Raw genomic sequence first — 16,858 nt, 5'->3', positions numbered from 1 at the left:
TAAGTCCCACACCCCATCTCCGCCCACCTTCGTGTTTTTGTGCCAGATTTCTGCTGCAGTTAAGTTTGGTTAATACGCTCAAGTAGTATATTAATAAGGACTGGTTACTTCATTTTTGCGGTGGACGCCACAGCCTTTTGTCTTTATTTCCTAGAAAAATTAACTCGTCGTGGAAATACGTCGCAGCGTTTAGTCTTTATCTCATGAATAAAAGGCGGGACAATTTCCTTAACTAAAGATAAGGGGCGGGGTTTCTTTGTTGTTTATAGTCTAATGGACCAAGACATGATTTTACGCGATGTGGTTATAGGGCGACCAAGACCGTCAGTCTATATTTTAAAAAGCCTTTTTGGACAGCTAAAAATGTGGATGGATTTCTATACGTATCAGTCACTTTGACCGGCTGACATTTACGTTGCTTAGCAGTCCGTTATCACTCCTGGTTGGTCTCGTAGAGAGTGATTTTTTTGGTATTTAGTAATGAAATGTTTTTGCTTGAATTTTATACCTCAGTTTCTCGAACGTTTTAAGTGTAAATGCTAAGCATTAGTTTTCCAGGAACAAGTTTGTCTGGTGATCACTACTGTTTGCCATTCTTAACCGACCACATTTGTAACCGAAAGTAAATCTACAGGCTTTCATATGCCGGGTTAACGTTTAGCGACTACTGAAAACATGATTATTGTTGGTCAGATTTCGTTGGTGGAAGCATCTATGTTGTTAGTCATAACATTTTCCTTCAAGTCTTGGTGCAATAGTTTGGACCAATTTCATTGGTTAAACCGATATGGTTTTGTCTCAGCCGATAATCTCTTATACATACAAAAATGTATTTCTTTAAACCTTTGGCGCTCGTATAAAAAAGTCTTCCATTCAATGCGTTAGTCAATTCAAGCAATAACCATTCCAATTCCTATCCGCGCGTCTTCTCACACCCTTGTGTATGTGACGTAACAGTGTCCTAACTAGCTAATTCCTAGTGAAAAGAGATTGGTTAAAAAATAGCAGCTAACTCTACTATATTCAATTTCAACATCACATTAGCCCAGGTTCGAAGAATTCCCCCTCTTGGTTCGGTGAGCTCTATCTGAAATGACGTCAGAGCCTTTGTTTTCAACAGACCCTTTTACCGATAACGCGACCATGTTGAAGACTATTCAGAGGGCACATGTTTATATTTATTTCCATGAAACGCGTTTACTTGTTGGCGAATTCAAAGAAAGTTTGTTCCACGTGGATTCCAATAAGATTTTAAAGGCGATTTGGTGCCTTGTTTGAGTGTCGGTAAAAAGGTCTGTTTTAGGGCCTGTTTACATGAAGGTGGGGGACCCCAGATTGGTGAGGTAACATGTGGCGGGTCACCCCACCTTTCATGTAAACGTGATCAAACTAAAATGAGAGATTTTATGGACAGGCGGGTTACCTCACCTGACTGGGGTCCCCCAACTCCATGTAAACAGGCTCATAGAGCAAGGGAGAGGAAGAGGGATGGAGACCGCTCGAATTAATCCACGCATGATGTAAAAAAAAAATGATGGGACTGAAACTTTCTCTTTTTACGGAAACTAGAAGCTTTGGAGGGTTACTTTAAAGGACTAAATGAAAAAAGCAGTCTTCCGGGGTACTTGTTCTCGAGAAAGTATTAGCTCTTTATCGCCTGTGTGGTCGGGCGATACACTGGCAAGTTTGCCTCGTTTGGTGGATCAGCCTCGGCAGATATCTGAGTGGTGCTGATGTGATCATCATCGTTTAGTAGTGACATCTGCATTCGTGGACGACTAGCACTCGGTAAAGTCAGTCTACGACGTCGATACATGAACACAATGGCAAAAACTATAACAAAGACCAAGAGGATTCCAGCAGCACAGGGAAGGAGGATTAGGTAGAGTTTCGCCTCTAGGGATAAACGGAAACTATCTAAGTCAGTTCCACGGGCAACAAGAACAAGAACAACAAAAGCGTTTTTAAAACACAACTGCCTGTCATTAAAAAAATATAAAGGTTCCGTTCCGTAGCTTGCTTTCTGTAAAATGCTAGCTACGCCATACTTTGACTGTTCCTATTTATGATATTTGACGGTGTATGATTTCTCATACACCGTCAATAAACTAATGACCAGGAGTTCAATTAAATATTTGCAAAGTGTTTGGTCAGGTAAGCCGCAAGGGGCGTTACCTCATGGATAAACGAAGGTTTAGGAGTAAGGATTAGCGCAGTCGGTAAAAGCGAGGCAGTTCTGTGCGGGAGGTTCCTTAGTTCGATTTCCAAGTGTGACCTCAAATCCCTGCTTCGACTTCTTTCCATTTCGTGTATCTTAAAGAAGCACTGATAGAGAGAAGAGCTAAAATGAGCGCACCCTCGACCTCAGGCTTGTCAGTTTAAATAGTGTTACGAGTTACCGACGTCAATTAAAGACCTCTATGGCCTCTCTACAAGGACCTTTCGTTCTAAAATCTGTGTAGACTCTTTCCGAGAAATGAAAAGACCAGACATCAGTTAGAGCGTAATTCTCAAAGTCTGCATGTTACCTTATTATTTTTGTGCCCCTGCACTGGTATCATAAGTGTTTGCTCAACACGGTGATTGGTTTTTAGCCCATTATGGACCCTAGGTATGACAAGTCACTAGAATATACACTTTATTTTGAAATGACAAAATACAAGATATTGAGAGGCATGTTACAGGCACAGGCATGTTTACTACTGGAGTTCACGTGAACCTGAACCAGGAGATCGTCACGACCCCCTGAGAGACTAAACTTGTAATGTAACGAACCTACCAGGGTCATTGACGGACTGACCTGGGCGTAGCTCAGGGGGAGGGGGGGGGGTCCTGGGGTGCTTGTGACCCCCCCTTGGTAGGCCTTCTTTTGAGCAAACAACCTACAATATTTAGGTGGCGAAAACGCCATGACAATATCTTGGCCATAAAAGCCATTGTTGAAAAGCCCACTTTTTTAAAATTTGTTTTTTTTTAAAGTATTTTCGTCAACGGCTCTTGTCTTTAGTTAATATGGGCGTGGAAGTCGACATGACAATCTGGTGAGTAGCCTCTGTGACCCCCCTTTTGAAAAATCCTGGCTACGCCCCTGACTGATACACTTCTCCGGGACCCTAACGTCCTAATGAGGAAAAGAAATCGAAGAATTAAAAAAAATTTAATTACCTTTGGAAAGAGTGGCCTTGAATCCATTGCTGTCATAATTTGATTCTCCAACAGCAGATCTGAACTCCACTGTCAAGCTGTTTCCAGAGGTGTAGTACACCGGTTGAACGATTCTTTCACCGCAGATTGTATCTAAAACTTTGCTCTCCTCGGACGACCCATCTAGCAACATCACACTATCTTCCCGGCAATCAGAGTAATGGCTAGATATTTTCACCTTTGTGAATTGTATCTTGATGCGAAATCCCGAGGGAGCAACCACCGACCACTTGAAGTACGAATTCCTCGGGTATCTACCTGGATACATTGGACTAGAGATCTCCGCGCCTGAGACCTCGCCCAGATCAACCTCTACAACAAAAAACCGTATTACCGTATTTATTCCATTAACCGCCCTGGGCGCTTATTAAATTTTTGGACCTTGAGAGTGGGCGCTTATTCGAGGCTGGGCGCTTATTAACATTTTCTGCCTTTAGGATGGGCGCTTATTCGAGGTGGGCGCTAATTCGAGGTTGGGCGCTTAATCGAAAAAATACGGTATTATCTAAACTGCTTAGTTCACTAATTCAAGAACGAATGGGGTGAGGATGGGGAGGATTTAACAGTCATAGAAAGTATCGATGCCGGAAGAAATCAAATTACCACAAGAGAGAATTTTACACAAAAGGGGGAAGGATAAAACGGGAAAAAGTGGAATTATCTTCACCATTGAAGGGTTATTGTTATTCTAAAACACAGCTCACAGCAAGCTTTTGTTTCCCCAATCTTCCACTGCGTTAAAGTTAAGATAGCTACAACACACAGGAAATAATGGGGGTTGACCTGCCCCAATAAGCTTCTGCCAGCACTTCAGTGCGGACCGGACCTGGGGAACGAATACTAGCAATTCAGTGTAACATAATTTTAACCATTCATATTTTAAATGTACTTACTCTTTTCAAATGGTAGCGTTGTATATTTCGCTGTGAACCAACTCTTATGATCGCTTTCTGACAAACTGAAGTTCACTAAGAGTGAACTTTTGTTAGTTGCAACTGCCTGCGGCATTTTACTTTGGCAGTAGGTTTTCCAGGGTTGGTCGTGAAAACTGTCTTTTAGCTCTATGCGGGTTCTTTGGCTTCCGCATATCAGGTTAGAGCCGGTACCGTCAATGTTATATGATTCGAAATAGAGAATAATCCTGAGATCCTTAGGAACAGTTATCAGCCAAGTACAGAAACCAGATTTACCCTGATAAGGGCTGGATAACTGACCGGAAAGCTCTGTAAGAAGCTTATGGCGCTCTCTACAAACTAGGAGCAAAAAAAATGGATAATGTGAGTGTTATAACCTGAACTAGTCACCTACGCCAGCGCGAAAGGTTGTGAGACCAAGCATACTTTGTAAAAGAGGTGAATCTGATATCCACACCCTATTTAAAACGACACTGTCTAAAATTCTTAAATGCGACTTATAGAGTTCTAAGAATTCTAGTCTGTACGAGGACAGGCAGAAAAATAAAGGAAATTTTACCTGGACAAGGAGAGTCAACGAATATACTACTAGTCTCTCTGTCAAAAATTCTAAGTGGTTAAAGTAATAGCATGATCGGTGACAGAACGGTCTTTTTAAAAGTTTTTTTGTGAAAAGTCATTGGGACAGAGAGGAAGAGTGCATCTCGCTCAGATATGCTGCTCGATTTGTTGACGGACCTTTCGGTATTATTAAATTAATATTGACACCACAAATAAATTACCAAACCATTCCATTCCTGCTGGCGGGGGCAAAGTCTCATCTGGGGCGAAGGGAGGAATACGACATCCCCACCTGTCATTTACCTTACTCCGGACCGTGTCAAGGTGGTATGCGTTGCAGGCGCAGTTTTTAAAATTAAATATGGGGATAGAGACAAACGATACGCGCATGAGCGGTGGATATGTCCATCTCTCACACGTCATGGCCCATTCCGTACCTTTGTAATTTGCACTATACATTTTTCATGCGCCAAGTAGGCAGGCTACACTCGGCTTTAATACTTCGCTCAGAATCCTTCACCTGCAGAACGCTTACGTAATGAATAACCGAAGCCAGAAAAATATTTCATCTCGTTGACCCTGAAGCAACAAACGCAGGGCAAGAATCACACGAGCATGCTCACGTTACTTTCATCAACGCCGTCTGTTTAAGAGACTGTGCTACATTTAATATCTTTATATAAAAGTGTCCGAATTTAGTAACTTAGACAAAAAAAAAACAGCGCTGTACGTAGTATTTGTGACAATCTGAGATATTTGTATCGTTTTTCACAAATAATTTGCAAGAGTGAGAGAGAAACAACCTACCTCCTAAGGACACTTCAGAAGTAGTTGACAAAAACAGAACTAAAGTACAAAGAAAAAAACCCGTTAATAATAGCGGAAACTCTGTACAGGTTCCTATAAAGGCGACACTAGACTGATTTGTCACGCACCGGTTGTTAATTATTACACCCAAATGCCGCTTAAATGCAAATTCAAGGAGACATGAAAATGACAGCACGACGGAATTGTGATTTAACTCTTTCACTTCATTTATCGAATCTGAAGTAAACCGACAAATTATGTTCAAGTTATGTAAAAAACTACTGCGTAGTCAATCGAAAAGACACTGTGATCGCGATCGTTTATTATGAATAAAGTACAGATGTCAATTTCAATTCCATTTCGGTCACGCTACCGTCCAGATCGCTTCCATGCAGAGTGAAAATGAAATTGAACTTCTTAACAAACTGTTTGAACCGAACAAAAAGAAAATATGGCAGTAAAACAGTGGAACATTTAAGCATTAGTTTTTTTCACATATTCATAACTTCTCAGTAGTTTTTTGATCGGCAAGACTGCCAGCTTATATTTTAAACGCGAAAGTCTGAATCTCTAAGTCAAATCTTTTCACAGAGATGATATGCCAGTTATGCGATCAAATTCTTACTTTTTAGTAGGTTTGTTACCAACATTTAAATGTAATAGATTACTTAAACGAATCTTGAAGCGATAGTTCTCAATATTTAAAAAATGTCTTTGTGGAAGTTTGGACAATGAAATCGCAACCGAACGATCGATAGATCGTTCGGTCGAATAGTTGATGTTGTGACATTTCAGACTTACCCGCCCATATAACCAGAAACATTGCATTGAATGTTTTATCTTAGTACTCTACTCTTCTTTTGCACGTGTTGTGCACAAAACAGGAATACTCTCCGCGTCGTCCAAGAGTTTTAGACTACCATAACCTCCAGCTGAATGCGATCGAAGAGGAACACAGACATGACTACTCAGGCGAAGTCACTTTGCAACGGTTGAGGGGCCCTGGGACCAGCTTTATTGACAATGCGCTGTCACAGTGATCTGGGTCAGTCCCCCGCACCCAAATCATTGGTTTTAAAGAACCTGTTAAGCTAAAATTTGCTGAAGTTAGGCCCATTCTACACAAAAATTAGAACATTCAGAATACTCTTTGGAAACATAGGTGTAAAATTCCGAAAATAAGCCCCTCCAAATATACCCCCCCCCCCCCCCAAACTGGTAACGCAAAATCGCCCCCTCCGAATATAAGCCCCGGGAGGCTTCTACTTGGAAATTGCCCTCAAATACAAAGTAAAAAAAGGAATCACGGATCACTATTATATAATTTTTATATTTGCCAAATAACTATTACGTGTGCTAAAGACTGCAGTCAGAAAGAGTCACAGTTTATTTCTGTTTCCGTAATTCAATTTTCACTCTTGGCTTAGATTTCCTCGGTCCATATTACCGTGATCAATTACCGTGACATATATTTCCTTCCACCTCTATGCTAGCCCAATCGATTTTGAGACGCAAATTTCCTTCCAAGTATAAGCCTAGCCAATTTTGAAACACAAATTTCCCTCCGTATACAAGCCCCTCCAAAAATAAGCCCCTCAAAAGTCTTTCAAAAATATAAGCCCCGGGGCTTTCGGAGTTTTGCGGTAGCTGTATACGATATCGATATGTGGGTGAATAATTCTCTCTCTTGCCCGATAATGATTTTACAGACCTGTGGTTGGAAGATAAACATAGTATTTCAGTGGCGACGACTTCAGCAAATTCATATTTTAGCGTTAGTGTTCATGCCGGCAGTTTAACGATAGAGATAGTCCACAACAAACATATCATATCTCTGCTCAAACTGAATGAACAGTGCAGTGTTTAAGACAACGAATTGCAAAAAGGTCCGCCAGGACCGCCAGAGGAAGTTTAATAATATTGTACTACTATAACAAATCATAGATGCTATGCTTCTTAAGTCGCGGCAAAGGTCACCAGGCTGTACCTACCTTAAGAAAACTGAGTCCTAAGAACTGTTCGAGTTCTAAGTTCCTAGATCAATAGTTATTTCTTAAGCCATTTCCTTCTGTACCTAACCATTCAGTCAGACTAGAAAACAGCCGACGTTTCTCAGGCATAACTTCAGATCCCTTTTTCGGTTTTCAGTGTCTGCTGACGAGAGTAAGGGTAATCCGTAGAGCTGTAATATAACTTGTTAAATGAAGGGTTTAATGAACATTTAATGTCTTGTTACATTAATAAGTATACACATCGACTAAGGTTACAAAAATATGCCCTAGCCTACAGTTACAACTTCAGTCTACGACGTTATTTTTGGATTACTGAAAGCCCCTCGTCCCCAAAACACAATCAACGCCCGAGTTAGCCTAAAATGGACGCTGCTACGTAGACAAAAACTCTCAAAAATCCTTAATGAAATTCTTGCTGAAAAGGTACTGATTAAATGATTATGTTCTACTGAGTCAGACGGAATCTGATTAACTGATTATGAGGTTCATCTTCCTGACAGTAGTTACACTAGTTACTTAGTTACCCAGTTAGCTATTATTTTGTTACCCCTTAGTAAAGAAGACCCAAAAATTATTGTTAGCATTAAGTATTTCAAAACTTATCTCATCTTACATAAAATTACACAAAAGTGCAGAAATAATTCGAAACTACAAGTGTTCGTATGGGGCCGAGTCAAAAGACAATTTGCTACTGTTCTACTTTATTACAACTATAAAATTATTCAAGTAAGCCAACGTTAAATCAGTCCTCTCTTGTCAGACTAACTGTAGAACCAGTTCAATGGCTGGGCGGTTAAAGTCATAAGATTGTCCATTGCGAGGAAAATTTGGTTATCTATCCATCCGAAAAATTTTGGTTGTGACGTCAGCGTACGCCCACGCGAACGTACAGACGCCGGGGGAGGGGGAAGAGAGTTCGAAATCAGCCCGACTGGGAGGTGGATAGAGCTTGTTTTGGCCTCTGGACTATGGCAGCCCACAATTTTCTTGGCGGGAAATAGCATGACCCTCGTCGCTTTGAAAAAGAGCCTTCTTCTTTATATAGCTTTTTCAAAACAAAGCTATTTACAGTGCTAAATTTGAAGCCTAATTGTAAAATTATTGCAAGTTATGTCAACAAACGAGAACAGAGTAAATATAACATGCATAGCGGCGGTGAGAAATGAGAAATGCAAGCGGCCACCAAACAAGGTGAAAATGAGTTGCAGTGAAAAGAAAAAACAGTAAATAGAAACACATACAACATTTCCTCCATAAAACGCTTAACTAGGGCGTTTCTTGAAAATCCACGTCGTAGGTTCGTGCGAAACATCGTCAAAGAAATGTAGAAAAAAGTGTGCTGCACGTGCAAAGTTGTTTTTTGCTAATTAGACCTATTTTTGTTTTTTCTCTTTCGTGCGTCCTCACCGATTCATTAGCACTACACGATTTTATATTTTGAGTAAACTATAGATGGTTTTCAAAGTGACGTCATCAAATCGTAAAGTGAAAATAGCGAGGTTTTACGAATTCTTTTTTACACTAGGTTGAAGATAAACAAAAAGTTAATCTTTGTACAAGTTTTTAGTCCCATAGCATGTTTCATTTCGAAAATACAGCAATTTGAACTTCCGAGTTTTCAGAGTGTGTGACACCAAAATAGGAATGCTGTCTCGTTGAAAAAAAGTCTCTCCTCTTGATTTTCAGTAGTATAACCATTTCAAGTATTATAAGATATGTTTATGCGCACGTAGGCTAATTCTCGAGTGAAAAGAAGGAGCTTTTATAGAACAAGTGAACTCCAGATGTTTTTGTTGATTTTCAGCGGCCATATTGGTGCACCAAAACTGTGCACCAATATGGCGTCTCCATACAAAGCTCTACAAAGATGCGTGAAACGTTTCGACAAATAACTCAGAAACTGTGGGCCAAAAAGACCTGAGACTCGGACAAATTGTTTAAAAATTAGTCTTTTATAACATATCAATTTCTTTGCTTCTTTCACTGGACGGTTTTCAATTTATTTTTTTGTTGCGTGACAGTGAAAACGATCTATTGATATCAAAGAGAGCTTCGCTTTCAGCCCTGCCGAGTGGCTAAATGTACAAATTAGATTAAAAGACCCCCACTGTCCACAGATCAGACCCAGGTTTACTTTTAGTCAATCAGTCGACAACTACGGTCCCTATGTCTATGTGTTACTTGGTCAGAATCAGTTTATATGGAACAAGAACTAAAAGCTAAAAAATAAGTCGTTATAACCTTTGAAGTGAACATAACGATTGGCCAGAATGACTCTGGTTGAGAATGTTGGTAAGTTTGTTACGTTCACTGAGGTAACTTTACTGAACAGGAAACCATGTTTGGGTGATTTACAGATGTCCCGTGTCACGTGGCATGGCGGGCATGTTTGTAACACCTTGGGTGTGATCAGTTGCTTCTTGATAGGAAGGCGGGATTTCCTCTGTATTCTGCGGTGGTAATTGTGGAGTTGGAACCGGTGCATTGAAGGTTTGTAGTGAAACTACATTTGTGGTTGTGGTAGACCTCGATCCAGTTGGTGTAGCAGAACGCTTTACCTTGGTACATTTGATAACAATGAATATGATGGCAAATAGAACAACTGCTATGACAACAGGCACTGCAATGGCAGCAGCGTTACTTTTCTCTGAAATGTAGAAACACGAGAAATATCACTTATCCTTTTAGACGGTAAGTTCCATCATATAAACTCTTTATTTGCCTTGGGATTATACGTCTTCGTAAGGGGTTTTAGAAGGGCTTATAAACATAGGAGTATATCCGAGGGGGCTTATACATCTTCGTAAGGGGTGTTAGAAGGGCTTATAAACATAGGGGTATATCCGAGGGGGCTTATACATCTTCGTAAGGGGTTTCAGAAGGGCTTATAAACATAGGGGCTATATCGGAGGGGGCTAATAACAAGAAAAGAAAAAAGTCCTTTGAAACAAGCCATAGCAGTGCTGATCGAATTCACGCTTCAAAACATTATAATGAATCGAATTCAATTGGATGTATCTGACAGGTACAGTGAGACTCCTATATAACAAAGGACCAAGGGGGAACTGGCAAAATATGTTCGCTATAATGAGGTTTCGTTAGTTTCGTTATGTCGAGGTTCTTTTCCTCATATTTCACTACTCCTGAGGAAAAGAATATCGTTCGTTATACCGACAACTTCGTAGTTTAGTGGTTCGTTATATCAAGGATCCACTCAGTGTAGATGGGTGGGGAGGGGAGGGGAGGGGAGGGGAGGGAGGGGGGACTTATAAGCGGTAGTTTACGGTACTCTGTGAACGGCTTGGGTTTGCCGTCACTGATGACAGCCGGGAACTACGTGAAAAAATTCATCATTCATTTGTAGTCTTAGAAATGGGATTTTAGGATCTGCTTGAAAAAAGAACATGCCTCTAATGGTACACTTCCAGCTATGATTAATATGAATGGCAACACCATAACTTGTGGTTTAACTGCTTCGTCTAGTTAACAGTGAGATAATTTAAGGGAGAGTTACCCCACGCAGTTTTCAAAATATAAAAAATAAAAACAAAATAAACTAGAATTACCTTTTTCTGAAATGACTGTCGCCTGAAAAGTGTTGTAACTGTTGTCGCTATAAAAGTACACTGACATTTTGTTTGAGCGAGTAGTCACTGTCGTTGGGTAATGACCATTGCAGAACTTTCCAAGAAGGGAGGAACCCGATGAATATTTACCATTTGAACCTTCATACACCTGTACGTATCCACAAGAGCATCCAGAGCAGCTTGAGATTGACATACGGACAAAGGTCAAACGAAGGACGTAACCCTCAGCTGTTTCAATTTCATAAGAGCATGAGTTATCGTAGTAGCGCCTGTAATTTGGGCTTTGAATAGTTTTCGATCCGCTGGATTTTCCGACATAGATTCCTTGAATAGAAAAAAAAAACAAGAAAAGTCGGTTAGCAGTGTGTCAGGTTTAAGTGACCAATGCCAGGGTTGGTGCCAGGGCAAAATTTAAATGAAAGTCTGAAACCGTCACGTTTTACTTTCTCAGCTCTTGTTATTTTCCTCCAGGAAGTAGGCTCTTAAAAGTTTTGGGCAAAAAAAACTGTTTTATTTTACACAAACTTTACAGCATCCTTGCCTCTCCATAAGTATCTCAATCAATCGAGACTCTGAGGCAGACCCTAAATATCTTCAAGTATTCATACCGAATCCTTTCTGGATGTGATTAACTTTAACAGCTCATAAACTGGAAGTGGATTCAGTTTTCTTACTCATCGTGTCAGACAGTTTAATTTAGCTATAGTTTAAAGCTCCTATTAAGACGTTCAAAGTCTCCATGAAATCTTATAGAACACACTGGAGTGAAAGGTTTACTTACGTATTGTGCGCAGATATGAATTGCAGGTGTAGACTGTAGAGTGGTAACCAGAGGTCGTGAAATAGTACGGATAAGTTGTCGGGGCCAACGTATAACGATATGGATACGTTGTTGGCAGATAACTTGTTTCCTTTTGGTAAAATGCCAGAAATCCTGAACGAGTAGTGTAGCTGTTAGAGTAGAATGTCACACTAACGGATCCGTATCTAGTGACGGTGAATGGGCTTCGAGTACCGCAGTACTTAAAGCCGTATCCGCTGCGCACTTCAACGTAATCGTAGGGACAGCTACGAAACCTGTAACCCTGTAAGTCGAAATGGGTGAAATTCAATGTTATCTTCTTCCATGACGGCACTGTAATGTTCCACGTACAAGTCCTGCCGTTTGGATAGTTCGATGGGAACCGAGGACTGTAAATAACGCCAACAGAAGCTGAAGTATCAATCGATGGACAACCTGGACAAACACATTTATATTAAAGGTTTGTTTGTAATTCTTTTCCCAAAAATGAGGCCTTTTAACTTAAGTATTGAAAAGCGTTAAGATATCTCGGACTATTTTATTCTACAAATTATCACATTACATTATTTAATTCCAAAAAAGTCAAACGCCAGTACAAATGGAGAGAAAACACAAAGAAGATCGGAAAATTTATAATTTTAACATAGACGACGGAAGGGGGGGGGGGGGGTGGAGGGGCTTCAGCCTCCCCCACTTACCTTTTATTGTGAGCGGGCAGAGCCCCGTCACTTTTGTAGAATGATGAATAACTTTCTTTTATTTGACCACGGTCAACTCATTATCATTAAGACTATTTTGGAAAGTTTAAGTAAACGTCGAGTCCTCTGTTTAAAACCAAACAACGTACGTAGCCGGTTGGATTAGGACATTTCATTTTGTTATCCGCACTCCCTCCCTCCCTCCCCTACCGCCCTATGGAAGGCTATCCTATGTAGTTTTTGTTGCTGGCGCCATTTAAGATAGCATCGGTCCAAAATGTTTTTAGCCTGTTCCCAGTACTCCACTATCCGAACGCCTGGAACGCTAACATGTTGTCGACGTCTTACAAAGCCTTTCATGGCTTATTGGGCGGCGGGGGGGAATGGAATGTCCAATTTTATTTCGCTCTGCCGCTGCTATAAATAATTTCACTAATAGGTCCTGTTTACAAGGAGGGAGAGTAACCCTGGTGCTAGGGTTACCCTAGCAAGAGGACTACCCTAGCTCCGCATATTTCTTCTTTTTTTCTCACGAAGTGTTTACAAGGCAGGCAGGGTTACCCTAGCGCTAGAATTTAACAAGCTTTCCATAGAGAACTTCGAGATTATTTCAAATCTTGGACCGTTACAAAGAATGTCACGCATGACGAAACACTTCAGCAAAGCTGGTAAAGTTGACCCGGGTGAGAGGGTAACCCTACCTGTGAAATTTGCTTGTAAATCAGAGCTAACTTAGATAGATAGATAGATAGATAGATAGATAGATAGATAGATAGATAGATAGATAGTTTATTCTGATTAAAATCGTAGCCAAAACTTGAATTAGATTAATCGTTACAATAATAAAATCTAAGAAAAATATGAGAAAAAATATAAGAAAAATGTACACATATGTAGCTAAAAATTTAATTACAGTTGCTATATATAAATGTGTTCTTAAGTCTCTTCGTCTTAGCCAAAGGGACATTAAAATTCCTCTTCCGTCTTAAATTGGATTCACAATTGTTACGAGGTGGCAGGAGCTCATGCAGTTTATGGTCTGAGTTGCAAGTGATGGAATCAAAAAGCTTAGTTGTGATAGACTGCCCGCGTCGAGAGAGCGTCTCCAAGTTGGCTTGATGTAATGAGTCACTATATGGTACAAACGGATAAATAATTCGCATGGCGCGCTTCTGTAGCTGTTCTAGATCTGCGGATAAATATGCGGGAAGCGCGTTTTGCAACACCGGGCATGCGTATTCCGTTACTGGGCGGATACAGGTCAGGTAAAAGATTAACAGATCTTTGGCGGGAATATTCGCTCTCTTCAGTTGTTTAAGAAAATATAATCGACTCGCTATATTTTTACTTATTTCAGCAACATGACATTTATTTAGACCTAACAACTAACTTTAACCACAGGTAGCCCAAGCTCGAAATATGAGCATCGGCGAGCATCGGCATTGTTGCGTAACATTCAAAATATAAGGATTTGTATGGGAAAAAAACCTATCGTTTCTCTAACCTACGAAAATGAAACGATTTCAACAAAAAACAGCTTACCTTACTTAAAATGTGTGTTACGTCTCTTCTGTGTGGTCCACGGGCCGATTTATCGCCGTTTTATGGGTTTTTATGTAAACGATTTTCTCTCTCTAACCTTTATATATACCTTTTGCTATTGTTCACTTATCAGACTTATTTCAAAAATGCCATTCTGTTGTGCACTTAATCAAACGGAAAGTACGTGTAGTTTTTCAGTTCAAAACGTTTGTACAAAATGTTTGTTTGGCCTGCAATGGACCAGACGAACATTTAATTAGGGCATTTATTCTGAATAAACCTCATTTAATACTGTCATCAAAATTGTTATCGTGCTCACTCTTAGCCTCCAACGCAGGCTCGCCGGGCGCGTTCCTGCTCCACTAACGCATGACAAACCCCTAAGAACGTCTGCGGGGGAGGCTAGCTCACTCTTTTCCAGAACTGCCTCGTGAATATTTCATTCGGCGCTTTGACACAAGTTCCCGTCAGTCGTCTCCGCTCGAATTTGGGAACCACAAGTTTTTTGCTTCGTTTACTCTGCTTACGCTTTTTCTACAGCTTCCAAGCCGGACCTAAGTTGTTTCTAGTTGCTGTGAAAGCAGTATCCTTTCTGTATACTGTTATATCCGCACTAACCTGAAAAACTGCTCAGTGCCCTGTACTTGGCTACAAACCCCTTGCCCCCGATGTAATCATCTGATCGGAAGGTTATGTAAAGGTATCTGCCTGATGAATAAACCGGCTCAGGAAGGTCTCTGCCACAGGCTAATTTCGAAACATTTGCGTAGGATCCAAAACCATCGTGTATTTTCACGTAGTCACAAGAGCAACAGTTATCCAGATCGAAGGACGTGAAGTAAATGAGGACTCTCTGATTTATAGGTGCCAGTAAACGCCACTGGCAATTCAAATTGCGTCCATAGTTGGTGTAAGGGCTGTCAGGAATCTTGATCGAACCAGTCCCGCCATACACCAGATTTCTAAAATCGACATACCCTCCACACTCTGTTTACCAGATAAGAGATACATCAATCAAGAGGTGCATATGTACACACTTAAATATAAATGCCACAATTGAAACAACAAATACCTGTATAACGGCTACCATGATACATAGACATTTGTTCACACAAATTCGATAAAAATTTTAGCATTTACTATAATTTATTCAATTTAATCCCTGAGTCCTCTTTTTCTCTCCACTTTTGCAAATTCTTTTAATACACTATGTCTAGATGCATAACATTTCACAGTACGCAAATTGAATTCTCTTTTTAATTGCACGTTGTGGCACCAAAAAGAACGTAAAATTAATAAATTATACTCACGTCCTGCTACGAACGGAACCTCTTTCAAAAGGAGAGCTGCAAAAAAAAAAAAATACAACAATAACCATCACACTGTGATCAGTCAGGTACCTTGTTGCTATTTATTGGTTGGCGGAGTAATTTGGTTTTGGCAAAGATTATTATTATTTTGCAAAAAAATGTTCCACAAGTCAGTTAATACAGATCCTTTTTTAGGTTTCTTAGATAGCCTGGAATTGTTCAGTGTGCCCTGTTTCTATAACCACTTTATGAATAGTCGTAGTTTTGTTAGAGTAATCCTGCGACGGGTATAGGTGACCGTGCGTAGCTCCCATACAAAACTTTGTTGAGTCCGGCGTCCCCCTCCCCCAGGAGAAATAAACAGCTGCCATAGTTACATGTACCTTAAATGTTTTATACGTACGTTAGTCAAAATTGTTGACAGGCAAGGGAACGCATACATCGACATTAATGTTAAAGGAGTTGACCACAATTGAATGATAGCAAAGGTACGATTAGCGCAAGTCTGAAGTTATGCATAAAAGCATGATCGTGATCTGTCACAGACAAGTTTGCGTCATCATTAAACATAGCTTAAATTATGCCCGAGACAAGAGGACAAATTTTTATCGGTTTATCTCACCGTGGCTAAGTTCAAAGCAAAATTTTACAGTGTGTCAATAGAATATCAACATACAAAAAAAATAGATGTCACGATCTATGCGTGAGCAGCACTTGAAAAAAAGCGATAGATAAGCTTAGTGCGTAATAAGACCTTTCCGCTTGCGTCCCTAGCTTCAGGTAGCTTCCATGCATCATGTATTCTTATTAACATTAAAATACGCAAAGTTTGAATGATGATTACATGACTTGCGTTTTTCATATTTTTCAAGCAGATGTTTGTAAGAAATCCATGGAACTGATACACATTGTCAAACTGAAGTTTATAGCGTTTTTTGGCTGATTATCCTTCCCTGTAAATGTAAAATCTTGAAGTTTACTGAGCCGACTGTCGGAGGCATACTTGGCAGTGACTCGCGGAGTGTTCCACCGAAAAGACAGTAAAATATCAGTAATCAGTTCAATTTTACTTACCCAAGGAAGTCAGGATAAATCCTCTTACAAATACCATCTCAAAACAACCTTACATTCGATGCTGTTTACTAGTGCAACACTTCGTCAAATGAAAACTCACATAAAAAGTGAAACGAGTCTATGCGGAAGTTTTCAGAATACAGTAGTGCTGGCGCATTGTCAGTGTGGGTTAAGCCGTCGTTACACAAAAGGGCCCAGCCTCGTTCCCAGTCGTCCTCGGCGATTTCGGATGCGACGTCACCTGTCAAGCATGTCAAGCCTCCTCTGGTCTCTCGGATAGCGTGAACTGGCCTGGGTACGAGGCTGAAAAAAGGGCCCTTTTACTGGCCGGTTGGCACTCATAACGT

The 16,858-nt window shown here is 40.4% G+C and overlaps 2 protein-coding genes across 2 annotated transcripts; both read right to left on the bottom strand.

The window, feature by feature from the left end:
* Nucleotides 1-112: 112 nt before the first annotated feature.
* Nucleotides 113-6,644, bottom strand: LOC140948755 (dorsal-ventral patterning tolloid-like protein 1). The gene is made up of 5 exons (XM_073398024.1): nucleotides 6,288-6,644; nucleotides 5,487-5,525; nucleotides 4,098-4,457; nucleotides 3,166-3,516; nucleotides 113-1,896 (listed from the first exon to the last, which is right to left on the bottom strand). The coding sequence occupies exons 1-5, from the start codon at nucleotides 6,307-6,309 to the stop codon at nucleotides 1,643-1,645; spliced, it is 1,026 nt and encodes a 341-aa protein (XP_073254125.1). The 5' UTR covers nucleotides 6,310-6,644; the 3' UTR covers nucleotides 113-1,642.
* A 1,044-nt stretch (nucleotides 6,645-7,688) lies between these two features.
* On the bottom strand, nucleotides 7,689-16,671 carry LOC140947818 (tolloid-like protein 2). The gene is made up of 6 exons (XM_073397019.1): nucleotides 16,512-16,671; nucleotides 15,438-15,473; nucleotides 14,746-15,114; nucleotides 11,867-12,322; nucleotides 11,065-11,409; nucleotides 7,689-10,145 (listed from the first exon to the last, which is right to left on the bottom strand). Exons 1-6 carry the CDS (start codon nucleotides 16,546-16,548, stop codon nucleotides 9,850-9,852), a joined length of 1,539 nt encoding a protein of 512 aa, XP_073253120.1. The 5' UTR covers nucleotides 16,549-16,671; the 3' UTR covers nucleotides 7,689-9,849.
* Nucleotides 16,672-16,858: the final 187 nt, after the last annotated feature.

The sequence above is a fragment of the Porites lutea genome, chromosome 9 (genome assembly GCF_958299795.1).
Source record: "Porites lutea chromosome 9, jaPorLute2.1, whole genome shotgun sequence".
Classification (NCBI taxonomy): Eukaryota; Metazoa; Cnidaria; class Anthozoa; order Scleractinia; family Poritidae; genus Porites; species Porites lutea.
This window is presented reverse-complemented; position numbering and strand designations above follow the sequence as displayed.

Bases quoted from the DNA above. Each gene is read 5' to 3' on its own strand.
- LOC140947818 (XM_073397019.1), bottom strand. From the start codon at position 16,548: ATGGTATTTGTAAGAGGATTTATCCTGACTTCCTTGG. The intron at 15,115-15,437 runs GTGAGTATAATT...TCTGGTAAACAG, and splicing joins GGTTCCGTTCGTAGCAGGAC to AGTGTGGAGGGTATGTCGAT. The intron at 10,146-11,064 runs GTAATTCTAGTT...TCTACATTTCAG, and splicing joins GACAGTCATTTCAGAAAAAG to AGAAAAGTAACGCTGCTGCC.
- LOC140948755 (XM_073398024.1), bottom strand. From the start codon at position 6,309: ATGTTTCTGGTTATATGGGCGG. The intron at 5,526-6,287 runs GTAAGTCTGAAA...TTTGTACTTTAG, and splicing joins GTTTCTGGTTATATGGGCGG to TTCTGTTTTTGTCAACTACT. The intron at 4,458-5,486 runs GTAGGTTGTTTC...TTTTGCTCCTAG, and splicing joins TTCTGAAGTGTCCTTAGGAG to TTTGTAGAGAGCGCCATAAG.